This window comes from Salmo trutta, chromosome 7 (assembly GCF_901001165.1).
Source record: "Salmo trutta chromosome 7, fSalTru1.1, whole genome shotgun sequence".
Lineage (NCBI taxonomy): Eukaryota > Metazoa > Chordata > Actinopteri > Salmoniformes > Salmonidae > Salmo > Salmo trutta.
The window spans coordinates 7,085,992-7,113,005 of record NC_042963.1 but is presented as its reverse complement, the minus strand read 5'-3'; the positions used below and the strand labels follow the sequence as shown (position 1 = coordinate 7,113,005).

Sequence of the window (27,014 nt, the reverse complement as noted above, 5' to 3'; positions counted from 1 at the left end):
TGTAGGTCAGGAGTCAGACTTTATCAATATGTAGCATGTATGGCATGACAACAAATGGAAAATGAGCTGGCTAAAGCCCATACAGATATGACAACAAGTACTGACAACCCACCTGCCCATCCTCGACATTGCCAGTTAAGAAATCAACAATATCAATTAACTGATAATCGAGAAATAATGAATGCAGGCATGTATTTTATGATAACATTCTGCTCTCATGTCTGATTTGGTCTTACTATGTGTTTGTCACTTGTTCTGTTTTTTTGGCATCGTACCGACATATACAGAGCCAGCACCTTCTTTTACAACATGGCCTGGAAGTCGAATGGAGGTAATGCAGTCTGCAACTGTGGTCCTGCATAGGACTACCCTACTACTTATCCTGAGAGACCTTCTCCATACACAGAGACTTGTACAGTGTGAACCGAACAGTGACAAGAGGAGATACCGAGCCTGCTTATCAAAGAACAGCTAGATTTTTAAAAACAGGCATCAATAGATTTTTGAGATGTCAAGATTATGACTGGAATAAAGTCTGGAAGCATTTTGCAGCCCCTTTCTAAGTATGTTGCTATGGTAACCCCACCACTGCACATCTATCAGTACACTCACTCATGACTCACATACTGTACATGCTCCCATACATAACCACTATGATCATATACTCTAGGAAAGTGTCATGAATTATACTATTTATAATGTAATACTTGTAGATACACAGGCATCCCAATGGTCATTCTGAAGACCAAGAGAATCATGTGTTGTGTGCGCTGTGGTTTATCCACACCAGTACACTTTTTAAAATAAAGTAGAATGTGATTTTACAGAATGTCATTATTTGAAACCCTTATTTACAGACAATGGGACATAAGCAAATATGCACAAACCGGTGACATTCACTGAGTGCATGACATAATACAAATACTGTTTGTTTTAGAAACTTCAGACATGTGTACTGATGTAAAAACTCAAAAAGTAATTGAGTTCACAAATTCAATAAAAAATCCTTGTACCATGAGGACAAAAGTGTCCATCTTCACCAGAGAATGGCTAGACATAAAATATACTGATACCATTCCCATTGCAAACCTGCAACAGTTCAAATACAAAAGGTGAGCATGGGCAAGACATGAACACTTATGTTCTGTCACCAGCAGCACTACACTATTTGACATGAATGTGTATGTTTGTAGGTTTGGGGATGATTCTTCATCAGTTATTTCAGTTCTGTTGTTCTGGAGGTGATGGGTTTAGAGGTTGCAGAGCTGAGAGACCTCACCACTAGGACATCACTGAGGTCCAGCCCTCGGCCCTCCCTCTCCTGAAGACAGAAGGTATAGGTGCTGAGCATAGACATCACATCATGGCGTCTATGAGAGCACAGGCAGCACCATTGATGATCTCCATTTTGAGGTAGTCAATTTTATTTTTCTACTACTTCTAGGAGTTGGCAAAGAAACTGAAAGGGTGCACACTGGCACCTAGAGTGTTTTGTTTGAACAGGTATAAAGCCAAGGTTGGTGATTTACTGCCATCTACAGTAATGGAATGTTTCCTCACAAGTATAATTTATAGGCTGATCCTTCCTGGTGACCTGGATGGAATTATGAGATCCTTCCTTAACCCTTAGGGAGTCCCACAAAGTTGACTACTTCAAAATGGTTAAAGTCCTCAATGGCACTGCCCATACTAAACTGGCTTTTGGGCACTAGAGTCCTCCACCTATCTCTATGTTTCTGACACACAACAACATAGAGACAATCCTCTCTAAACAAATGATTAGTGCAGATCCTAAAATTAAAACATCCAATCGGAAACATTCTGGGTTGTTACTCACTGCTCTGTAGTCAATTAACATTTCCTTGAAGGCCATAAAATCTGTAAATGTAAGCAACATGTCAAAGATGTCTCCTGACACCTCATCTTTGTGCTGCCTGAAGCAACATTATTTTTTTGTGAAACGAGAACCACATGTTGTACTCTGCAGTGAGGTGTACTTGGTTTACAAGGGGCAATGTGCCACCTAGTGGCAGCATGTAAAGAGGGGAAATGTACTTACTTGAGTAAATGGTTAAATGTGCTCATGTTGAAACAGGGAATCCTCTCCATCAGCTGCTGCTCAAGGCGTTTCTCAAGCATCTCAATCTGAGGTTGGAGTAAACAATATGTATGATCGAGACATACTTTAAGTTTTTTTTTAAAATACGCTCTACAGACAGTTAGTTCAAACAAGGGAGGCAGATTAACATTAACACTGCTTTACATATTCGTTGAAGATGGGTGTGTAGGTGAGTTTGTTCTCCTCTAAGTCAAACTCCAGGTAGTGTTTCTCCATGAAGCTCTGTTGCAGGTGCTGGAAGTCGTCCTCTAAGGTGGAAATTGAGTAACATTATAGCAATTAATTTAACCTTTACACACTGAAACATGTCTAAGACCGCAATTTACCAATGATGATGTCTTCAATACTCCCAATGACAGCATCAAAGGCAGCATCAGCATCTGATGAGCTAGGGAGGTTAAAACACCGTAGTCAGCAACCAAACAATATAAACCATTATTATCTTCTAACCTAGCTACCTCACTCACTTTCTCAGACATACACATACTTTCAAACAGCAAAATTCTCTTCCTCTAAATCAATCATTCCAACTCCACCGCCCAGCAGATCTAAAAAAATAAGACATTGCATAGAATTAGAAATTACAAAGGATCTCAATGATAACGTGTCAACACATTAGCTAGCAAGCCTAATGGAAGCTAACATTAAATTAGCATGCAAGCAAGTTACCACACTAAAGGCTAGCAAGCTCAGCAATAGATAGCAATCATTGCCATCCGACTGTATTTTTATGATTTACAATTTGTCAAGTTACTTACTTCGCTCTTTCACGTCCATTCTAAATCTACTTAGCTAGCTATCAAGCTAACGTGTAGGTTTGTCTGATTTTCGGTAATGGCTTCCAAAGCACCAAATTACCAAGGCAACGAAAAAACCGCTCCCTTCAGAAAATTAAGTCCCTGGAGGAAACAGATCCCAGCTAATTAGTTCCGGAAGTACAGTAGAGTACGGTCAGGCTCTCAACATCGTGTGAACTGAAATGAACGTTCAATGTTTAAGTGCGTTAATAGGTTCTTTATTGCAATCATGGACTACATTTATTTCCCTTTTCGTCCCATGATAATGCGGCATGGCATACACATCATACATTCTGGCTGATGATGCGTTTAGTAGTTATGTAGCTAGCCTGCTAAATCTTGTCAATAAAATTGGCATCTTTGTTGTACAAGCAACACAATATATTTATTACAATTATCATAATCCAGAAAACAATGATTATTCAGTAAATCACATCTTTGTGACCCCTGGGGCTACTCCATTAAAGACAGATACAATTGAACTTTTAACTCTTAATTTCTTCCATGACTAACTCATTGTCAGGAATGGACTGGAGACGACTGGTCCTCCATATTTACACACTGTGGCCAAATGTAGTCATTCATATTGATCAAGATGTAGTAGCTTCTGATTTTCCACAACCACTTCATATAACCCCGTAATTAAAATGATCCCAATTAGCTGTGATTTCAATAACCCAAATGTCCTTATATTTTGTTTGAATTGTAGATAAATATAATAGTATTTTGAATAACAGTTAATTCATTACGTTTTCAATCTCATTTATAACAGCATGGTTACTCAATCAACCCAGAAATGCTTCAAGAAGATGAGAGAGGGACACAAATCTGTGCTCAGTATTGTATGATCGAGCAGGGCCTCAACATCGTCACAGCCAACTGAGCCAACCAAGGCTGTCTTTTCGTTGTTGTGCCTTTACGTTTAGACAGAATAAAACAAGAGAATCACAGATACATGTAAAACCTCTGAGCAGAGATACACGGGACACATTGACCAGAGCCTAAGGGACGGAACATTAGGCAGATCCATGTGCAGACACTGTGTGAGTTTATGACATTAAGATTGATGGGGTGATTCTGGAAATGCTGTTGCCTGGTAATGTCTCTAATTGTCTTCCTCCCACTGCCCCCTCACTCTCCAAGCACTTTTTTTGCTCCCAGACGGGGTGTGGGGCCCCATCTCCTCACAGAGAGAACGCGCCATGGAGTGCAGCAGAAGAAAAGGTTATCCCTCCTTGCCCTATTCTCCCTACACTATCCCCCACACTGTATCTCTCCTGGAGCTCTGTCAGGTCCCATCACTCCCTCCTCATATTAGGCTCAGGGTCCGATCAGGAATCCTGGCACAGCCTCACAGTCCTATTGGTCGGGTTGATTACTGGGATAAAGGTGATTGGAGGAGGGGAGGAGCGTTCATGTCCTGGTTTGAAGGTGATGTGTCAGGACACGTGTGAGATGAGTCTGACACGTGTCTGAATGTCCTGGCGACACAACGGGCAAGTCTCCAGCTGTAAGGCACACTCCATACACATCCCACTAAGGACACAAACACACACAGAGACCACGTAAGGAGCTGTAATACACAGGCAAATGGCTAGATACTCAATACAGGTACAAGGGCTGAAACAGAGAGGGAAGTTGTTGTACCTGTGTCCGCAGGGTCTCAGCTCTGTATCGGCCATCTGGTCACAGCAGAGGGTGCAGCAGTTGTCTCTGATGCTCACCTGCTTGAGCAGGGCCAGGCGCCGGTGTCTGAGGAACACACACAAGCACAAACAGTCACTAAATGGTACATGGGTGTTCACATAATGTGCAGTTGTCCTGTTCAACTAGAGTGATCATTTAAAGCCTAACCATTTTGCCCAAGGCTACATTAGCTCAGACTTACCTGGGAAGGATAATCTTCTCATCAGATGCCAGCGAGGCAAAGTCATTGAAGGTGCTGAACTTGACAGACGGGGGATGGCGGAAGGGCTTCGCCCCAAAGTTAAACTCACATTGTTGGTAGGACATGAAACTTGCTGCTGCAAAGAAGCCAGACCTGGAAAAAGAAAGGAAGTAGGAAGACTAATAAGGATATTGGACGTGGAAGTGAGTTACTGAAATGTACAGTATGTCAATACTTGTGTGGGATGCACTTTGGATTATGGCCAGAAAATAGAGCAAGCAGGAGCAGGGTGTGTATACTCACGTTGCAGAGGAAAACACCTGCTTCTCTGAGGGGAGCTGATGTCCATTCAGGTAGAAAAGCATCTGCTTCTTACTGAGGTCCAGTAGGAAACCTATGGCATCTCCTACAGATCAAAGAAAGTGTAAGGCTTAAGCATATGCTTGTAAGGGACAGTCGTTCGGTAACAAATGTGTGTAAGCAGAGGTGTTGACAGACATCTCCCCATTGCAGCCTGCCTCTGAGCTACAACATGATACTGTATTGAGTTTGGGATGCACTTACCCTCTTTCCAGCAGGGGTGGGAGTGTGGTTTACTGCGAGCGTTGTACCAGATTAGCTGCCTGCAGCCATCATATGCACACGAGTATTCATCATCTCCTATCCCATAACCCTCCTGAAACACACACATTATGGCATTCAGTCTCTAGCAGAAATAAACACTGCTTGCTCTGTGTACCAGTACAGCATGTAAGCACATACATGGTTGAGGAACTTGCTGTCTTTGGTGGCCCAGCCAATCTGCATGACCCCGGAGGTGACCACTGTGACCTCATAGTACCACACGCCTGAGTCCACACAGAAGGTACAGCGGACACTCTCAAAGGAGGACGCGTCGCAGCGCGCCTTGGGAGAGGGGAGAAAAGGGCAGATCCATTATCTCTATGGAACAAGATGATACTGATCAGTGTAATACTGGCACTTAGCATGACAAACAAAGTATAATCATTTATTGTGTGCGCAACAGGGATCATTCCAGTCACACTGCTCTGCCAGGCGTGTTACAGAGAGAGGTCCCCTCACCTCCAGTCCACTGGGAGAGATCTTGAGATACTCGCTGACGTCGTTGCTGTTCAGCATGGCGTCAATGTTGCTCAAGTTCACCTTCTCGTAGGTGAACTGACGGCCATCTTTCAGGACTGAGGAGACAGGATAGAGGGAATATTAACAGTCAGTGGATGAGAACTGTCTTCCCTAACATGATGTAGCCTACTACTCACAGAGATTATCCAGGCTCCATTGGGAACAGAAGCCGACCTGGCGCTTCAGGTAGTCTGTGTGGTCAGCCCACGATTCCAGAACCCCCAGTCGGTCACTTATACACGACTCAGACACTGTTAGCTTGTTCTCACCTGCAACAGGGAAATAAGTTACTAGTCCGTTTTGTGGCCAATGGGATAGCATAGCAACCTTCAGAAGGATGTGCAGGACAAGGGGACAAACTCACTGGTCTGTGAGAACTTCTCCAAGGCTATGAGGGCAAAGAGCATTACAGTAGGATGGGCCTCAGAACTCTGGGAACAGAGATGTTCAGATAAATTAGACAAGGTCTCAGCCTCATTCTACAGAAAAATGACATGTAACCCAAGTATGACTACTGACAGCGCAACAGCATTTGGGTGGTTCTACATGTTTGTTGTGGTCTCACCAGGCTCTCCAGCAGGTACCCCAGGGTTCCAGGGCTCAGGAGTCCAATGCTGGCTGGACCTGAGACATGAGACATGTGGAGTGGGCATTAGGTGAAGGAACAACGCTAAGGGCCACAGTAAAGGCACAGGATTCCACCCACCCCAAAAAATTATTATATATAATATTATGTTTCACATGCGCGGAATACAATGGGTGTAGACATCATCATACCGTGAAATGCTTGCTTACGAGCCCTTCCCAACGATACCGAGTTAAAAAAGAATAATACAAAGAAAAATAGCAACACAACGCTTCCAGAGAAAGACAAAAGTTTGGGGTGTAAACAAACAGACATTGAATAGTAGAGGCAACCCCTGTTGGGTATGTCAGACAGACTGAGTTGTCTCACCCTGGCCACCCTCTCCCCAGCCCAGTGCTGCAGGCTCAGCAGAACTGTCAGAGCAAAGGCAGAGCATTCCGGCCGTGTCACGACAAGCATACAACTCAAACCTGCAGGATCAGCTCTTTCAGTTCACAATGACCATTTGGTATGCCAAATACTGGTTGGGCAACTAGGGTCAAATAACCTGTGGCGCTTGAGAGCATTTTCATTTTTCACTGTTGATTATGTGAGTTCAAGAGTATGTGTGTGGGGTTTGGTTTTACCATTTTTGTGGGGACCAGAAGTCATCAGGTTTAGAAAAATAAGGAAAATTTGGACAAGTGGGGACATTTCGCCAGTCCCTACAAGAAAAAATATTTTTTTAGGCTTAAGGGTTAGGTTTAGAGTTACAATTAGGGTTAGGTAAGGTTAGGTTAAGAAAAATTGGATTTTGAATGGGAATCAATTGTCCCTACATGGATAGTAAAACAAACGTGTGTGTGTGTGTGTGTGTAAGAGAATAAGGGAGATCAGGTTGCATCCACACTTACCAGCCAGTTTCTCAGCCAGGCAGCCCAGTACAGCAGTAGTGTTGCGGTGCTTAGAAGGGATGATGGCATCCTTGCGGGCCACAGTGGCACTCAAGCTCAGCATCTCGGACAGCTTCTGTAGAGCATCCTGACAAAGGAGGGGAAACAAGCACTGTTTTGAAAGCTCAACACAGGAAAACAATGTCTCTTGAAATCTATTGAAACTTCATAGTCTTTTCTTTCATAATACAGTTCCTTCAGAAAGTATTCATACCCCTTGATTTATTCTACCTTTTGTTGTGTTACAGGCTGAATTCAAAGTGTATTCTTTTTTTCCTCACCCATCTAAACACAATACCCTTTAAATGACAAAGTAAAAACATGTTTTTAGAAAGGTTTGCAAAATCTATTGAAAATGAAATGCAGAAAATCTATTTTACATAAGTAATCACACCCGAGTCAACATTTTGTAGATGCTCCTTTGGCAGTGATTACAGCTGTGAGGCTTTCTGGGTAAGTCTAAGAGCTTTTTACACCTGTGCAGCATTTTACCATTATTCTTTAAAAATATTATTCAAGCTCTGTCAAATTAGTTTTTGGTGGTTGCTAGACAACCATTTTCAGGTCGTGCCATAATTTTAGAAGTAGATTTAAGTCAACTGTAACTCGGCCACTCAGGAACATTCACCGTCTTCTTGGAAAGCAACTCCAGTGTAGATTTGTCCTTGTGTTTTAGGTTGTCGTCTTGCTGAAAGGTGAATTCATCTCCCTGTGTCTGGTGCAAAGCAGACTTAACCAGGCTTTTCTCTAGGATTTTGCCTGTGCTTAGCTCCATTCTGTTTCTTTTTTTATCCAGAAAAACTCCGTAGTCCTTAACAATTACAAGCATACCCATAACATGATGCAGCCACCACTATGTTTGAAAATATGGAGAGTGGTACTCAGTAATGTTGTATTGGATTTGCCCCATACATAACATTTTGTAGTCAGGACAAAAAGTAAATTGCTTTGCCACATTTTTTTGCAGTATTACTTAAGTGTCTTGTTGGAAACAGGATGCATGTTTTGGAATATTTTTATTCTGTACATGATTCCTTCTTTTCACTCTGTCATTTAGGTTAGAATGTTGTTGATCCATCCTCAGTTTTCTCCTATCACAGCTATTCAACTCTAACTGTTTTAAAGTCACCATTGGCCTCGTGGTGAACTCCGTGAGCTTTTTCCTTTCTCTCTGGCAACTGAGTTAGTAACGATGCCTGTATTTTTGTAGTGACTGGGTGTATCGGTACACCATCCAAAATGTAATTAATAACTGCACCATGATCAAAGAGATATTCAACGTCTGATTTTTGTATTTTTATCTACTAATAGGTGCCCGTCTTTGCAAGGCATTGGATATTCTCCCTGGCCTCTGTGGTTGAATCAGTGTTCACTGCTCAACTGCGGGACCTTACAGATAATTGTATGTGTTAAACACTTATTGCACACAGAGTGAGCAACATATTACGTGACTTGTTAAGAAATGTTTTACCCCTGAACTTATTCATGCTTGCCATAACAAAAGGGTTGAATATGTATTGTCTCAAGACATTTCAGCCTTTCATTTTTAATGAATTAGTAATAAAAAATAAAAAACATAAATCCACATTGACATTATGGGGTATTGTGTGTAGGCCAATGACCCAAAAAATATATTTAATCAACTTTAATATTTTATAAAATGCATCAGTCAACTTGTCCCGTGTGGGTCAGTTGGTAGAGCATGGTGTTTGCAACGCCAGGGTTGTGGGTTCGATTCCCACGGGGGACCAGTACGGAGAAAAAAAAATTATGAAATGTATGCATTCACTACTGTAAGTTGCTCTGGATAAGGGCGTCTGCTAAATGACTAAAATGTAAATGTAAATGATTTAACAAGTGCATCCTTGAAAAAAGCACTGTCGTTGCACCAATGTGTACCTAGCCATAAACATCAATGCCTTTCTTAAAATCAATACACAAGTATATATTTTTAAACCTGCATATTTAGTTAATATTGCCTGCTAACATGAATTTCTTTTAACTAGGGAAATTGTGTCACTTCTCTTGCGTTCTTTGCAAGCAGAGTCAGGGTATATGCAGCAGTTTGGGCCGCCTGGCTTGTTGCGAACTGTGTGAAGGCCATTTCTTCCTAACAAAGACCGTAATTAATTTGCCAGAATTGTACATAATTATGACATAACATTGAAGGTTGTGCAATGTAACAGCAATATTTAGACTTCGGGATGCCACCCGTTGGATAAAATATAGAACGGTTCCATATTTCTGAAAGAATAAAAGTATTTCTGAAAGAGTAAACGTTTTGTTTTCGAAATGATAGTTTCCGGATTTGACCATATTAATGACCTACGGCTCGTATTTCTGTGTGTTATTATATTATAATTAAGTCTATGATTTGATAGAGCAGTCTGACTGAGCGGTGGAAGGCAGCAGCAGACTCATAAGCATTCCTTCAAACAGCACTTTCCTGCATTTGCCAGCAGCTCTTTGCTGTGCTTCAAGCAATGCGCTGTTTATGACTTCAAGCCTCCCGAGATTAGGCTGGGAATACTATAGTGCCTATAAGAACATCAAATAGTCAAAGGTATATGAAATACAAATGGTATAGAGAAATAGTCCTAGAATTCCTATAATAAATACAACCTAAAACTTCTTACCTGGGAAAATTGAAGGCTCATGTTAAAAGGAGCCACCAGCTTTCATATGTTCTCATATTCTGAGCAAGGAACTTTAACGTTAGCTTTTTTTACATGGCAAATATTGCACTTTTACTTTCTTCTCCAACACTTTGTTTGTTTTTGCATTATTTAAACATGTTTCTATATATATATATATATATATATATATATATATATATATATATATATATACATACATACATACATACACACACACATATATATACATACACACACAGTGAGGGAAAAAAGTATTTGATCCCCTGCTGATTTTGTACATTTGCCCACTGACAAAGAAATGATCAGTCTATAATTTTAATGGTAGGTTTATTTGAACAGTGAGAGACAGAACAACAACAAAAAACTCCAGAAAAACACATGTCAAAAATGTTGTAAATTGATTTGCATTTTAAATGAGGGAAATAAGTATTTGACCCCCTCTCAATCAGAAAGATTTCTGGCTCCCAGGTCTCTTTTATACATGTAACGAGCTGAGATTAGGAGCACAATCTTGAAGGGAGTGCTCCTAATCTCAGTTTGTTACCTGTATAAAAGACACCTGTCCACAGAAGCAATCAATCAGATTCCAAACTCTCCACCATGGCCAAGACCAAAGAGCTCTCCAAGGATGTCAGGGACAAGATTGTAGACCTACTAAAGCCTGGAATGGGCTACAAGACCATCGCCAATCAGCTTGGTAAGAAGGTGACAACAGTTGGTGCGATTATTCGCAAGTGGAAGAAACACAAAGAACTGTCAATCTCCCTCGGCCTGGGGCTCCATGCAAGAGCTCACCTCGTGGAGTTGCAATGATCATGAGAACGGTGAGGAATCAGCCCAGAACTACACGGGAGGATCTTGTCAATGATCTCAAGGCAGCTAGGACCATAGTCACCAAGAAAACAATTGGTAACACACTACGCCGTGAAGGACTGAAATCCTGCAGCGCCCGCAAGGTCCCCCTGCTCAAGAAAGCACATATACATGCCCGTCTGAAGTTTGCCAAAGAACATCTGAATGATTCAGAGGACAACTGGGTGAAAGTGTTGTGGTCAGATGAGATCAAAATGGAGCTCTTTGGCATCAACTCAACTTATGCTTTGGGGGTGTTTTTCTACTAAGGATACAGGACAACTTCACCGCATCAAAGGGACGATGGACGGGGCCATGTACCGTCAAATCTTGGGTGAGAACCTCCTTCCCTCAGCCAGGGCATTGAAAATGGATGGGTATTCCAGCATGACAATGACCCAAAACACACGGCCAAGGCAACAAAGGAGTGGCTCAAGAAGAAGCACATTAAGGTCCTGGAGTGGCCTAGCCAGTCTCCAGGCCTTAATCCCATAGAAAATCTGTGGAGGGAGCTGAAGGTTCGAGTTGCCAAATGTCAGCCTCGAAACCTAAATGACTTGGAGAAGATCTGCAAAGAGGAGTGGGACAATATCCCTCCTGAGATGTGTGCAAACCTGGTGGCCAACTACAAGAAACGTCTGACCTCTGTGATTGCCAACAAGGGTTTTGCCACCAAGTACTAAGTCATGTTTTGCAGAGGGGTCAAATACTTATTTCCCTCATTAAAATGCAAATCAATTTATAAAATTTTAGAATTTGCGTTTTTTGGGATTTTTTTGTTGTTATTCTGTCTCTCACTGTTCAAATAAACCTACCATTAAAATTATACACTGATCATTTCTTTGCCAGTGGGCAAACGTACAAAATCAGCAAGGGATCAAATACTTTTTCCCCCTCACTGTATGTATGTATGTAATACAAATAATAATAAAAAATCCAAAAATGTAAAAAAAATAAAAAAATCGTCCGATTAAATCAGTATCGGCTTTTTTTGGTCCTCCAATTATCAGTATTGAAAAATCATAATCAGTCGACCTCTGGTTGAGATGTGTCTGTTACTTTAACTCTGAAGCATTTATTTGGGCTGCAATCTAAAGTTCAGTTAATTCTAATGACCTTATCCTCTGCAGCAGAGGTAACTCTGGGTCTTCCTTTCCTGTGGCGGGCCTCATGAGAGCCAGTTTTATCATTGAGCTTGATGGTTTGACACTGCGCTTGAAGAAACTTTCAAAGTTCTTGAAATGTTCCAGATTGACTGCCCTTCATGTCTTAAAGTAATGATGGACTGTCATTTCTCTTTGCTTATTTGAGCTGTTCTTGCTATAATATGGACTTGGTCTTTTACCAAATAGAGCCATCTTCTGTATACCACCCTTACCTTGTCACAGCACAACTGATTGGCTCAAATGCATTAAGGAAAGAAAGAAACTGCACAAAATAAGGTACACTGGTTAATTGAAATGCATTCCAGGTGACTACCTCATGAAGCTGGTTGAGATATTGCCAAGAATGTGCAATGCTGTCATCCAGCCAAAGGGTGGCTACTTTGAAGAATCTCAAAAATAAAATATATTTTGATTTGTTTAACCCTTTTTTGGTTACCACATGATTCCATGTGTTATTTTTTTGTTTCCTTTTGGAATTCAAATATATTTATGATAATGAAACAAGGAAAATATATATTCTATTATTTTATCTAAGAACCTTTATAAATAATGCTGCCAAATTACTTAGTAAAATCTCCTGCCAGTTCAGCATGTAAGAAACACTACATGACCAAAAGTATGTGGACACCTGCTCGTGGAACATCTCATTCCAAAATCATGGGCATTAATATAGAGTTGGTCCCCCCTTTGCTGCTCTAACAGCCTCCACTCTTCTGAAAAGGCTTTCCACTAGAAGTTGGAACATTGCTGCGGGGACTTGCTGCCATTCAGCCACAAGAGCATTAGTGAGGTTGGGCGATTAGGCCTGGCTCGCAGTCGGCATTCCAATTCATCCAAAAAAGGTGAGGTCAGGGCTCTGTGCAGGCCAGTCAAGTTCTTCCACACCGATCTCAACAAACCATTTCTGTATGGACCTCACTTTGAGCACAGGGGCATTGTCCTGCTGAAACAGGAAAGGGCTTTCCCCAAACTGCTGCCAAAAAGTTGGAAGCACAGAATCTAGAATGTCATTGTATGATGTAGCGTTAAGATTTCCTTTCACTGGGACTAAGGGGCCAAACCCGAACCATGAAAAAAAGTTTTTTTTTAAAAGTCCCAGACCATTATTCCTCCTCCACTAAACTTCACAGTTGGCCCTATGCATTGGGGTAGGAAGCGTTCTCCTGGCATCTGCCAAACCCAGATTAGTCCGTCAGACTGCTACACGGCGAAGTGTGATTCAGCACTCCAGTGAACGCATTTCCACTGCTCCAGAGCCCAATGGCGGCAAGCATTACACCACTAGGTGACGCTTGGCACTGCGCATGGTGATCTTAGGCTTGTGTGCGTCTGCTTCGGCCATGTTAACCCATTTCATGAAGCTCCCGAAGAACAGTCCTTGTGCTGACATTGCTTCCAGAAGCAGTTTGGAAGTCAGTAGTGAGTGTTGCAACCGAGATACGATTTTAACGTGCTTCAGCACACGGCGGTCTCGTTTTGTGAGCTTGTGTGGCCTACCACTTCGCGGCTGAGCCATTGTTGCTCCTAAACGTTTCCACTTCAAAATAACAGCACTTATAGTTGACCGGGGCACCTCTAGCAGGGAAGGAATTTGACAAACTGACTTGTTGGAAAAGTGCCATACTATGACGGTGCCACGTTGAAAGTCACTAAACTCTTAAGGCCATTCTACTGCCAATGTTTGTCTATGAAGATTGCATGGCTGTGTGCTCGATTCTATACACCTGTCAGCAACGGGTATGGCTGAAATATCCAAATCGAAGGGGTGTCCACATACCTTTGTATATACAGTGCCTTCGGAAAGTATTCAGACCCTTGACTTTTTCCACATTGTTACATTAAAGTCTCAATCTAAAATGGATTAAATAAAAAAATATCCTCAGCAATCTACACACAATATCCCATAAAGACAATGCGAAAACAGGTTTATAGCAAAAACCAAGCCATGAGTTCGGTGGAATTGTTTGTAGAGCTCCGAGACAGAATTGTGTCAAGCCACAGATCTGGTGAACGGGACCAAAAAATGTCTGCAGCATTGAAAGTCCCCAAGAACACAGTGGCCCCCATCATTCTTAAACAGAATAAGTTTGGAACCACCAAGACTCTTCCTAAAGCGGTCTGCCTGGCCAAACTGAGCAATCAGGGGAGAAGGGCCTTGGTCAGGGAGGTGACCAAGAACCCGATGGTCACTCTGATAGAGCTCCAGAGTTCCTCTATGGAGATGGGAGAACCTTGCAGAAGGACAACCATCTCTGCAGCACTCCACCAATCAGGCCTTTATGGTAGTGGCCAGACTGAAGCCACTCCTCAGTAAAAGGCACGACAGCCCACTTGGAGTTTGCCAAAAAGGCATCTAAAGGACTTTCAGACCATGAGAAACAAGATTCTCTGGTCTGATGAAACAAGGATTAAACTCTTTGACCTGAATGCCAAGCGTCACGTCTGGAGGAAACCTGGTACCATCCAACGGAGAAGCATGATGGTGGCAGCATCATGCTGTGGGGATGTTTTTCAGCTGCAGGGACTGTAAGACTAGTCAGGATCGAGGGAAAGATTAACCGAGTAAAGTACAGAAAGATCCTTGATGAAAACCTGCTCCAGTCCCAACAGGACAACAACCCTAAGCACACAGCCAACAACGCAGGAGTGGCTTCGGGACAAGTCTCTGAATGTCCTTGAGTGGCCCAACCAGAGCCCGGACTTGAACCCGATCGAACATCTCAGGAGAGACCTGAAAATTGCTGTGCAGCAACGCTACCCATCCAAGCTGACAGAACTTGAGAGGATCTGCAGAGAAGAATGGGAGAAACTCCCCAGATACAGGTGTGCCAAGCTTGTAGTGCCATACCCAAGAAGACTCAAGGATGTAATCACTGCCAAAAGGTGCTTCAACAAAGTACTGAGTAAAGGGTAAGAATACTTTTTATTACATTTTTATAAATTAGTGAAAATGTATAAAAAACTTTTTTCTTTGTCATTATGGGGTATTGTGTGTAGATTGATGAGGGGGGAAAAACAATTTAATCCATTTTAGAATAAGGCTGTAACCTTACAAAATGTGGAAAAGGTAAAGGGGTCTGAATACTTTCCAAAGGCACTGTATATCCTCAGTTTGTTTGATAGTTTTCAATTTTTTATCCTTTTGCACTTGTCAGTCATGATTGTATGTTAACATGTGTTAGCATCTCCATTTTATAATCCCCAGAACCACAACCTCGTATCACAAACTTACCTACTGGCCTTACAAGCCATCAAATCTACAGCCTACCCCGATGTGCTCCTGTGTCCCTGTACTGTGCTTTTTAGTTAGTTAATAAGTACCCTGAACTGGAAACCTTGTCTCCAACCATCATTCCTGCTTTCTTACAGATGCACCATAGTGGCAACATCACTACTCAACCCTAGTTATTTTTAGTAACTATCAATCCCCCACCCCCATCCCTACCGGAACATGAGCTTGGTGTGTTGTAATCAGCTGCTATCAATGAGTGTCTAAGAGTGGATGGCCATGCTTTGGGAAGTTGAGCTTTGAATTTGAGTTTTGTGTAGGCATTAGGCAAGGAAGATGAATCTTGGAGGCATTACACAGAAATGACCCAGATGGTAACTAGTACTCACTTTGGTGGGCAGTGGACACTCGTCAAGAAGCAGGGTAATCACAGCTGGTCCCAGTGGGTCGTCCAGCGGTATCACCCGGATCAGAGACTGGACCACCTCCAACCAGCCGTCATCTTAGGGTGGCACAGGGGGTGGGGTAGGGGGAAAAAGTGGAGGTTAGCAGGGGACAGCAGGGGACAGCAAAACTGGTTAATTAACAGCCTCTTTGTAGTTGTCACACTTGATGCAGATATGTGCAGTCTGAGGTTTAGTGTCTAAGCACGTCTGCTTGGAGGCTTTGTTGTGCATCACTCAGCTGTCCAGAAACTTAAACTCAATTACTGTTGAATTTGGTGGAAAGTGAGGTATTATTTTGGCTTCTCTTCCCCCTAGCCATCCTTAATTCAAAATAATTGAATAATTTCTAACCTTTCCCTGTGATAAAACTATGTAACTCAGTTTTAACTTCTGTGGCAACAGCAGCACATAAGGCGGATGGATGTCTTTTGGACATTTCCATGTAAAAGGACCCATGAACAGCAACTGCTCATAGGAGTATATGAAATTGGGTGTCAAATGAAATCTAAGCATCAATATTGAGAAGTGAATCCACATACATATCCATTTTACATCCTAAAAATTAGGAATAAGCATAGGCTTTGATTTCTGGTCAAACAGATAGAAAAGGGCTCCTTGAAAACATTGACCAGATTAAGGTATTTCTAATACCTTAAAACACAATATTGAAGTGAAGACCCCTGCAAACTACACCGAACAAAAACAAATGCAACAATTTCTAAGATTTTACTGAGTTAGTTCATATAAGGAAATCAGTCATTGAAATAAATTCATTAGGCCTTAATCTATGCATTTCACATGACTGGGAATACAGATATGCATCTGTTGGTCACAGATACTGTACCTTAAAAAAAAAGTAGGGGCGTGGATCAGAAAACCAGTCAGTATCTGGTGTGAACACCATTTGCCTCATGCAGCACAACACATCTCCTTCACATAGAGTTGATCAGGCTGTTGACTGTGGCCTGTAGAATATTGCCGCACTCCACTTCAATTGCTGTGCGAAGTTGCTGGATATTGGCGGGAACTGGAGCACGCTGTCGTACACGTTGATCCAGAGCATCCCAAAGTTGCTCAATGGGTGACATGTCTGGTGAGTATGCAGGCCATGGAAGAACTGGGACATGTTTAGCTTCCAGGAATTGTGTACAGATCCTTACATCATGGGTTTGTGCCTCATCATGCTGAAACATGAGGCGATGGCTGAATAGCACGACAATGGGCCTAAGGATCTCATCACAGTATCTCTGTGCATTCAAATTGCCATCGATAAAATGCAATTGTGTTCGTTGTCCGTAGCTTATGCCTGCCCATAACATAACCCCACCGCCACCATGGAGCACTCTGTTCACAACGTTGACATCTGCAAACCGCTCGCCCACACGACACCATACACGCCTTCTGCCCGGTACAGTTGATACCGGGATTCATTTGTTTTTTACTCCTTTTTCTCTCCAATTCCAAATTGGTATTTAGTCTTGTTCCATCGCTCCAACTCCCCTACGGACTCGGGAGGCGAAGGTCGAGAGCCGTGCTACCGCTGAAACACGACCCTGCCAAGCCCCACTGCTCTCTTAACCCGGAAGCCAGCCGCACCAAATGTGTCGGAGGAAACACCGTCTAGCTGGCGACCGAAGTCAGCTTGCAGGCAACCAGCCCGCCACAAGGGATCGCTAGAGCGTGATGTGACAAGGAAATCCCGGCCGGCCAAACCCTCCCCTACCCGGACGATGCTGGGCCAAATGGGTCTCCCGGTTGGCTGTGAAACAGCCTGGGATCAGACCCGGGTCTGTAGTGCCTTAAAACGTAGCGCCACTCAGGAGGCCCGAAGAGCACACTTCTCCAGCGTGCCCGTGAAGTTGAGCATTTGCCCACTGAAGTCGGTTATGACGCAGTCAGGTCAAGACCCTGGTGAGGATGATGAGCACGCAGATGAGCTTCCCTGAGATGGTGTCTGACAGTTTGTGCAAACCCCGTTTCATCAGCTGTCCGGGTGGCTGGTCTCAGACCATCCCATAGGTGAAGAAGCCAGATGTGGAGGTCCTGCGCTGGCGAGGTTACACATGGTCTGCAGTTGTGAGGCCGGTTGGATGTACTGCCAAATGCTCTAAAACGACTTATGTTAGAGAAATTAATATTAAATTCTCTGGCAACAGCTCTGGTGGACATTCCTGCAGTCAGCATGCCAATCGCACGCTCCCTCAAAACCTGAGACATCTGTGGCATTGTGTTACGTGACAAAACTGCACATTTTAGAGTGGCCTTTTATTGTCCCCAGCACAAGGTGCACCTGTGTAATGATCATGCTGTTTAATCAGCTTCTTGATATGCCACACCTGTCAGGTGGATGGATTATCTTGGCAAAGAAGAAATGCTCACTTAACAGGGATGTAAACAAATTTGTACACAAAATGTTACAGAAATAAGCTTTTTGTGCATATGGAACCTTTTTGGAATCTTTTATTTCAGCTTGTGAAACATGGGACCAACACCTTAATATGCTGTCTTTTTTTGCCGTGGTATAATTCTGGCATTGAGTATCGTGATACTAAACCTGGTATCGAAGTAAATTCTGGTATCGTGACAACACTACACTAGGTGAGTACAGTAAAATGTACTGTATGAGTACAGTATAATGTATTGTACTATACTGTGCTCTACTTTGATGTCCAAACTTGTGAAACAGACCTCTATGATTGGTTCAGGTTTGGTCCTAACCAACCAAATGAGGTGTTTTTTTTAGGGCAGAGCTCATTAAAATAATAGCCAGTGTGAAGAATATAAGTATGCAATATCCTCCTTACTTTTGTGTACCTATTCTAGAGCCCTATAAAAAGGGATGGGCAACTTTGATAGGGTGGGGGACCGCAGTTGTTCATTGGTCTGTGTACCCACATCCATACATGCAGTCAGAGCTGGCTCTAGCCTTTTGGGGTCCCCAAGCGAAATTATGTTGGATCCCACCATGTCGAACAAACAAATTATCTTTTGGCATTTATCAAATTGTACTGAAACTGTTTCCATCACAGCTGTCGTGATTTTTTTTTTTAATACACTATGACTTCACTTGCATAAACACTGTTGATGTAAATATGGTTAGTGACTGACAGAGAAACTGACAATGCACAACATTTCGAAATTGCACTACTACTACTACTACTACTACTCTAACGCTCAACAGTAAGTTGAGACCGACTGAGTTCATAAAATAAAAAAAATGTAGACACGGCCTACAAAAAGGGGGGCCGCAGGCCATCAGTTGCCTATCCCTGTACTACTACATCAGTTTATTTTTAATCCTAATAACGTTCTCTCCTGGGCTTTTTTCCAGGTTTCATTTCTTCTCCATTTTTTTGCTCTCAAAATCATACTTTAATAGATAAACAAAAACTGGATGTTCTAAGTCCGCAACAATGCTTACACCCCATCAGGAGACCACAAGGTCTAGAATTTTGTTGTTGTTGTGGTGTTGATACCCTAATTCAACTGCCCACCAGCAAGATACTTATTGATGCAAATAATCATGATATCAGGCTCCTTTGCAGTTAACATTTAATTGAGAGGGTTTTTGAGAAAAGTCTTCTGGTAGATGGAAAGGCTATCGCTAACGACTACACAAAGTGGTAGAGAAATGTGCCCACAAAGACAGGGGCATTACCGCGTTAATAGTGATGCATTTTGTTCATGGCTTATGATCATCTTAGGTATATTAATAAATATTTTAAAAAGTTCAATACATTTAATTGATTTCCTAAGTTCAATAATTTAAAAAAATATTGTTGAATTCTGTTTTTAAAATGTTTGGATTACATGATTCTGTCCACGTTCACAGCAAATGTTATAGGGCCCTACTATTCAGGCTATATCGCCATGAAGAGAATGACATTTATATCCATAATTATGCATTTCTGTATAGTACAGATCAGGGACCCATGATGTAATTCTGTTAACGGCTGTAAATCCACTTTACTTACTGTAGTTGAATAAGTCAAGGTGTCATTTCATAGCTGACACCCCATTCCTTCTGCAGACATCTTTGAATCTTAATTCGTAGCAAATATTTAAAAAGAGTTTTTGGTAAATATGGTACATAAAAAAGCTGAGGGAGATTTTACAGAAATTCTGTTTACAAATGTGTTTTTGTAAAATGTTCAGTGTAATTTGTTAAAAGTATGTGGGCACCTGCTCGTCAAACATCTCATTCCAAAATCACGGGCATTAACATGGAGTTGGTCCCTCTGCTGCTGTGACAGCCTCCACTCTTCTGGGAAGGCTTTCCACTAGATGTTGGAACATTGCTACGGGGACTTGCTTCCATTCTGCCACAAGAGCATTAGTGGCACTGATGGCTCGTAGTCGGCGTTCCAATTCATCCCAAAGGTGTTCGATGGGTTTGAGGTCAGGGCTCTGTGCAGGCCAGTCAAGTTCTTCCACACCGATCTTGACAAACCATTTCTGTATTACCCTCACTTTATGCACAAGGGCATTGTCATGCTGAAAAAGGGCTTACCCCAAACTGTTGGCGCAGAGTTGGATACACAGAATCGTCTAGAATGTCATTGTATGCTGTAGCGTTAAGATTTCCCTTCACTGGAACTAAGGGGCCTAGCCCAAACCATGAAAAACAGCCCCAGATCATTATTCCTCCACCAAACTTTACAGTTGGCACTATGCATTGGGGCAGGTAGCGTTCTCCTGGCATCAGCCAAACCCAGATTCGTCCTTTGGACTGCCAGATAGTGAAGCGTGATTCATCACTCCAGAGAACGCGTTTTCACTGCTCCAGAGTCCAAAGCCGGCAAGCTTTACACCACTCCAGCTGACGCTTGGCATTGCGCATGTCGATCTTAGGCTTGTGTGCAGCTGCTCAGCTATGGAAACCCATTTCATGAAGTTGCTGACTAACAGTTCTTGTGCTGACGTTGCTTCCAGAAGCAGTTTGGAACTCGGTAGTGAGTGTTGCAAACGAGGACAGATGATTTTTACACATTACGCGCTTCAGCGGTCCCGTTCTGTGAGTTTGTCTACCACTTCGCGGCTGAGCCATTGTTGCTCCTAGACATTTCCACTTCACAATAACAGCACTTACTGTTGACCGGAACAGCTCTAGCAGGGCAGAAATGTGACGAATTGACATGTTGTAAAGGTGGCATCCTATGACGGTGCCAAGTTGAAAGTCACTGAGTCCTCAATTTATACACCTGTCAGCAACGGGTGTGGCTGAAATAACCAAATCCACTAATTTAAAGGGATGTCCACATACTTTTGGCCGTGTAGTTGGATGGTTTGTTCAACTTTGTTTGGCATACATTTTAAAGTGAAAAATCTGAGTCTCAGCGTAATTCCGTTAACAGGGAATTACCCTTTTACAGATATCCACAACATCAGTGTGTAACATTAGAAAAGTCCCACTCCTATTCCTGATAACAGGCCCAGGAATAACTCCATTCTACCCTTCCCAGTAGCAGTGACTCAACACCTGACTGCTCTACTCCAAACCTACCAGTCTCTCTCAACCATCAAAACAACAGATGCATTTATAAATAAAGTAAACAGTACACAGCTGTAGGAACCAGTCCCCCCAGGATTCTGCAATCGCATAATTCAATGCAAAAATCAAACGGCGCATATTACGCGAAAGCTCACAATTTTGACCAATCCCCGCCCTTTTAGCGCATAAAAGGGTCCAATCAAAAGCAGGTTCGTAATTATGACCAATTACCGTGGAAAATGGCCCAATCCAAACACACATCAACAAAGTCCCCCCCCCCCCCCCCCCCGGCCTGTCAGTGTTTTCACGTGCAAAGATGGCTGATTGTTGATGGCTGACAGGCAGTACAATGAACAGAAATCAATCATTTTCCATCAAAAATAACAGCTAAAGTGCAAAACAATTTCCAAATGTTTTACATGAAAGTGGTGGGAAATTGTTTTGCACTCCGTGCAACGTTGTGCTGGAACACAAGATAAAGTCGACTATCAACAGTCATTTCGAATCAGCAAAGCATATGAGAAAGTCAGAACAGTTCCCACAGCAGCGGCAGAACACCATGACTGAAGTGGTAGCAGGGAAGACTGTGGCAAGCGCTGAAAGAATCAAGGTGAGTGGCGTTTTACTCAAACTTTTACTCCGCTAACCTTGGCTTTAGTAGGGTGGTCGGCACTCTGCTCTCCCCAGGATGTCTATGGGGAGCGCTGCTCAAAGCACGGAGTGCAATTTGTCAGCTTTGCCGTTTTAAAAACTCTCTGTAAAACTTAATACGGATCACGAAAGCACAATCTTCCTGGATTTTTTAGAAATGGTAATACTGTTTTAAAAGTACAAATCAACCACAATACTCTATTTCTACGTTTTCTGTTCTTTATCTCCCTTACGACCCTTTCAGAAAAAAAAAAGAAAAAAAAATCACAATCAAGTATTTTGAAGACAACTTATGCAAAATAAATATTGATCCTCAAATTGAAAGCATTTTTTGAGAGAGAGTGTGAGTGGGAGGTTCATCTCGTATTGATAGCAAGCCCCAAGCCTGATGGAGAGGTGTGTGTGAGTGGATTATGACACACGGATATATATTTTATCTAATTAATTGGTGCAATTGTTATTTTTCAGATTTTTCACCTTCAGAAAAAGAAACAGCCCGAAAGAGCACTTTGTCTCTAATTGTTTTCATGGAGGTTGACCTTAAGATATAATATGTCTTAATTGCAAATTGGACCCCAGGTGTTTCTTTTGTCCTAGTTTAATCTTTTTTAGTACCTACAGATTATGGGGTACATATTTTTACTGTTGAAAATAAACAAAATTGAGCACTTTAAATGCTTCTAATTGTTTTTGTATTATGTATTCTGCTTTAAAAGCGAGCACATATGACTTTTTATTGCTTTATATGAAATTAACGTGAAAAAAAACATTGCAAAATGTAGCTCGGAATTTCAGAAAAGATGCCACTAAATCAAGCATTTTTGGCCGCAGAAATCACAAAAAAGTCACGAAATCCTGGAGGGATTGGGCAACGAGAGGAGAGACAAGCTGGCTGGCTGGATACAGATGTTAAGACTGTTAGGCCCTGCTAGATCCACCTCTGAAACCAGCTAAAGAGAGGCTCAGACTGCCACTGACTGTCCACAAGAACTAGCACCATGCTCTGGCACTATGGGTCTTGCTGTGGGATCAGGTGATATTGTCATGATATTGTCATGACTAATAAGCAGGCGCAAAGGCATTTCATTATTGCCTTAGAGACTGAATAGGAAGCCTGCATTAGTATCATTGTGTGGGCTAGAAGAGCCTTTAACAGAGAGTAATGACTGGCAAAGCCTGGGAAACCTTATGATCCACTCTATCGATACCCAGAGGTTACAGCTGCCAAGAGGACACACTAATTACTTCATTTGACACAGAGGAGACAGCCACAGAGGACAGAGCTCCTGTTACTGTTCTATCTCATACAGAAGAACATGTACAATCTTTCTTGAGAAAGTTATGAAATCCATGTATTACATCAATGCTTACGTACAGTACCATATAAGGACATTTGTCTTACCCGTTTCTGCCATCTCATGCAGCGTGATCATGGAGTAGGGGGGCTCTTGGTCGCTAAAAAAAAAAAGTGTGATTGTGAACAGAGAATCTTGTGACAGTGAAGCTCAATAGTCATCACATGTAATGTGTGGGTGCATTGTTAAGTATCTTTCTCTAAGCAGTTATGAAATTCAGATGACAAGCTAGAGGCAGAGTGGAACAGTGCAATGGATGGGTGTGCGGCTGCAACTGTTGAGGATGATGTTTTGTCTGATAGAGAGGCTGGCCCATTGGCCTTCCTCATCCTGCCTATAAATCTGACCAATGACAGTAGACCCAATGCTACCTTGGGAACTCATCCTGGAGGATAATCCCAGAGAAGAATCTGTCTCTGCTCACAGGTTCAAGTCCTTCATCATTAGATCGTAAAATCAGACCCAGACCTCTATAGCTCTGAGGAAGCATTCGGTCAGCCTAAACACTATTGACAGGGTTCTGAGGGAGCAGAGGAAGCTGTCTGGAGGATAACACCTCAATGGCCAACAAGCTTGTAACAAGATGTAAGCCTATCCCGAGTGAGTTTACACACCCCTCAAACATCTTAAGACCACGGAGGTGCGTACTGTGAATGTCTGAAGTGCCAACAAAGGGCCTGCACAATCTGAACAAACTGTACTACAGTCCAGACACATAAGACCTGTGAAGGGAAGCAAAGTTTATTCTGCATGCCATGTCGACTTGCTTGGTTGGGAATTAGACTACATTTCAAACACTTACTTGTCAACTAGAGTCCTGATCACAGCTAGTGTGTCCAGCACCAACCCATCCACGTTTTGTTTCTTCCGGCGGGGTTCATGGGGTCCCCGGCCACGCCGTGGGGGTCTGACAGGATCCCGGGGCCGACTGCTTCGTGCCTCAGGGGGATCGGCAGCGGGGTGATCAACTCGCCTGAGTTGCCTGCGAGTTGTCGATCCATCCTCCAAGTCACTTTCTTCTCTACAAACGCAGCTGTTTCCCATAGTTCCAGATGTCTCGAGGCTTTCCCAAAACCGTAGCGATAACTGCTCCAATGAGAGCAGCAGAACCTGCACAAGGCTCCTGCTGGCACAGAATGCAATCCAGCTAGCTACTATCATATCATTTGGAGCCCTGGTGGAGGCGTCTCATGATGATTCCGGTGGGGACGTCAGTCATCCTGCTGCTGCGGATGGATGGCAGATAGCTAGGAGGGAGTAGCACAGATCAGCAGTGCTACAGTGAGCAAAAACCATCCTAGCAGGTGGAAGTCCACGTGCACTTCCCAAACTCTAACCTGTGTAAAATAACATGTATAGAAATAATAGCTAGCTACATGTTTTAGAAAAACAAAATACACTGCAAAATGAAATTATGTAGCTAACGTTAGCTAGTAATGTTAATCAGCAACACTAGCTAACATTATAGACGGCTGTTTGGCAGTTATATTTCAGGGAAATGTAGTTAGCTGACTAGCTAGCTAACTAACGTTAATTTGCTATTACCAATTTACGCCAAGGATAAATTGACTGGCTGTGACAGCCATGTTGAAATTGCTAATGAGTTACCTGTACTGTAGGTAGTTAACGTTAGCCATATGACTGAGAACTTTTATTAAACTAGCTAGCTATAATTAGATTACCAAATTATAACACTAACCTGTTGATGCCAGATAGTAAGCTAACATAAATAGTAAACAGGCATTTCCCACACGATAACTAGAAATAGGTCTAGGCTACTAGCTACATAGCCAATGTTGGCTCTCATGAGATGCTTGTTGGTTCTAGTACAGCAACGAAAAATAGCTCGCAAGTTACTTACCTCGCAAATGAGCTGGTAGTGTCCTCGGTTAACTATAAAATAAATTGTCAGGATGAACAGGCCTCAAAAGCTTTACGAAAAAAGCGTTTACGTTAGGTTAGCTAGCTAACGTGTAGCCTGTTTTGCTAGATAACGTTAGCTATATATAAAAAAAAAAAGGAGCTTGCTAACGCGAGCTGGTAAACTAGAACAAGCTAGTTAACGTTCATATTTAATCCACTCTTTCTTAATTCAATCGAGTATGTCAGTTACGTCCTCAAACCCCTTTGTTTGATTTCGTTGACGGCAGTACTGATAGCTAGCTAGCTAGTTCCGTAGTGTCGGCTATCCTCCATCTGATCAGCTGTCACCAGGACAGGAGTAGCTCGATGCGGCTTCGCTATTGTATTAGCACGAGTTTCTAAACTTTTTGTTCATTTTTTGGTTTCTTAACGACTGCCTTTGGTACTATGGACGAGGGAGTTCAGAGACCTAACCTCAAGTAATTTTAGATGTATATGTAATTTGGACTGGAAGCTATTGAACATTTGATCTGTACGTAAATTAATAACCACAGCTGTAATATAATACATATTTGTAGAAAATCAACAGGGAGGAATTTTGAAAAAATAAAAGGTGTCCATTTGATAAGAGAGGTCACGAAACCCAGCGCAATTGTCTGTAGATCTGCAGCTCATAGGGAGAGTGAGCTATTGAAAATTAGACCCATCACAGAAAAGATTCATAAAATCTGTGAAATTAAAAATTGCAATTATAATGGATGTACTATGGAGGGAGGTCAAGTGGTTTTAGATGTATATGTAATTTGGACTGGAAGCTATTGATTATTGTAAGATATGTAGGACTACGTGAATGAATAACCAGGATAAATATTTGTAAAAAATCAAATGGAGGGAATTTTGAAAAAGTTACTTGATTTGATAATAGAGGTCAAGGAGCACACCACACTTGTCTGTAAAAAAAAAATACACCAGATAGGTGCAGTGAGATGTGTTGTTTTAGGGTCAGCCATAGTAGTACGACACCCCTGGAGCAAATGTAGATCTCTGGCACATTCAAGTTGTTACTGATAACCTACATTGCAGTTGAAGACACTGAAATACATGGATATTACAATACATACACAATAACAACACGTTCAAGTTTAAATCACAAGTGAAATTCATGACAATATGTACACTACCGGTCAAAAGTTTTATAACACCTACTCATTCAAGGGTTTTTCTTTATTCTTTACTATTTTCTACATTGTAAAATAATAGTGAAGACATCAAAACTAAACTCAGCAAAAAAAGAACGTCCCTTCTTCAGGCCCCTGTCTTTCAAAGATAATTTGTAAAATCCAAATAACTTCACAGGTCTTCATTGTAAAGGGTTTTAACAATGTTTCCCATGCTTGTTCAATGATCCATCTACAATTAATGAACATGCACCTGTGGAACGGTCGTTAAGACACTAACAGCTTACAGACGGTAGGCAATAAAGGTCACAGTTTTGAAAACTTAGGACACTAAAGAGGCCTTTCTACTGACTCTGAAAAACACCAAATGAAAGATGCTTAGGGTCCATGCTCATCTGTGTGAACATGCCTTAGGCATTCTGCAAGGAGGCATGAGGACTGCAGATGTGGTCAGGGCAATAAATTGCAATGCCGTACTGTGAGACGCCTAAGACAGCGCTACAGGGAGATGGGACGGACAGCTGATTGTCCTCGCAGTGGCAGACCACGTGTAACAACAATTGCACAGGATCGGTACATCGGAACATCACACCTGAGGGACAGGTACAGGATGGCAACAACAACTGCCCGAGTTACACCAGGAACGCACAATCCCTCCATC

General features: G+C 42.2%; 1 protein-coding gene and 1 pseudogene across 1 annotated transcript; both read right to left on the bottom strand.

Moving 5' to 3' along the window:
• On the bottom strand, positions 1 to 3,044 carry LOC115196830 (ADP-ribosylation factor-like protein 2-binding protein; annotated as a pseudogene).
• Positions 3,045 to 3,118: 74 nt separating this feature from the next.
• Positions 3,119 to 25,564, bottom strand: rspry1 (ring finger and SPRY domain containing 1). The gene is made up of 15 exons (XM_029757764.1): positions 25,174 to 25,564; positions 24,115 to 24,559; positions 23,360 to 23,412; positions 15,759 to 15,871; positions 7,427 to 7,553; positions 6,513 to 6,571; positions 6,312 to 6,378; positions 6,085 to 6,216; positions 5,888 to 6,003; positions 5,567 to 5,710; positions 5,369 to 5,480; positions 5,108 to 5,210; positions 4,805 to 4,957; positions 4,564 to 4,668; positions 3,119 to 4,452 (listed from the first exon to the last, which is right to left on the bottom strand). The coding sequence occupies exons 2-15, from the start codon at positions 24,471 to 24,473 to the stop codon at positions 4,356 to 4,358; spliced, it is 1,740 nt and encodes a 579-aa protein (XP_029613624.1). The 5' UTR covers positions 24,474 to 24,559; positions 25,174 to 25,564; the 3' UTR covers positions 3,119 to 4,355.
• Positions 25,565 to 27,014: the final 1,450 nt, after the last annotated feature.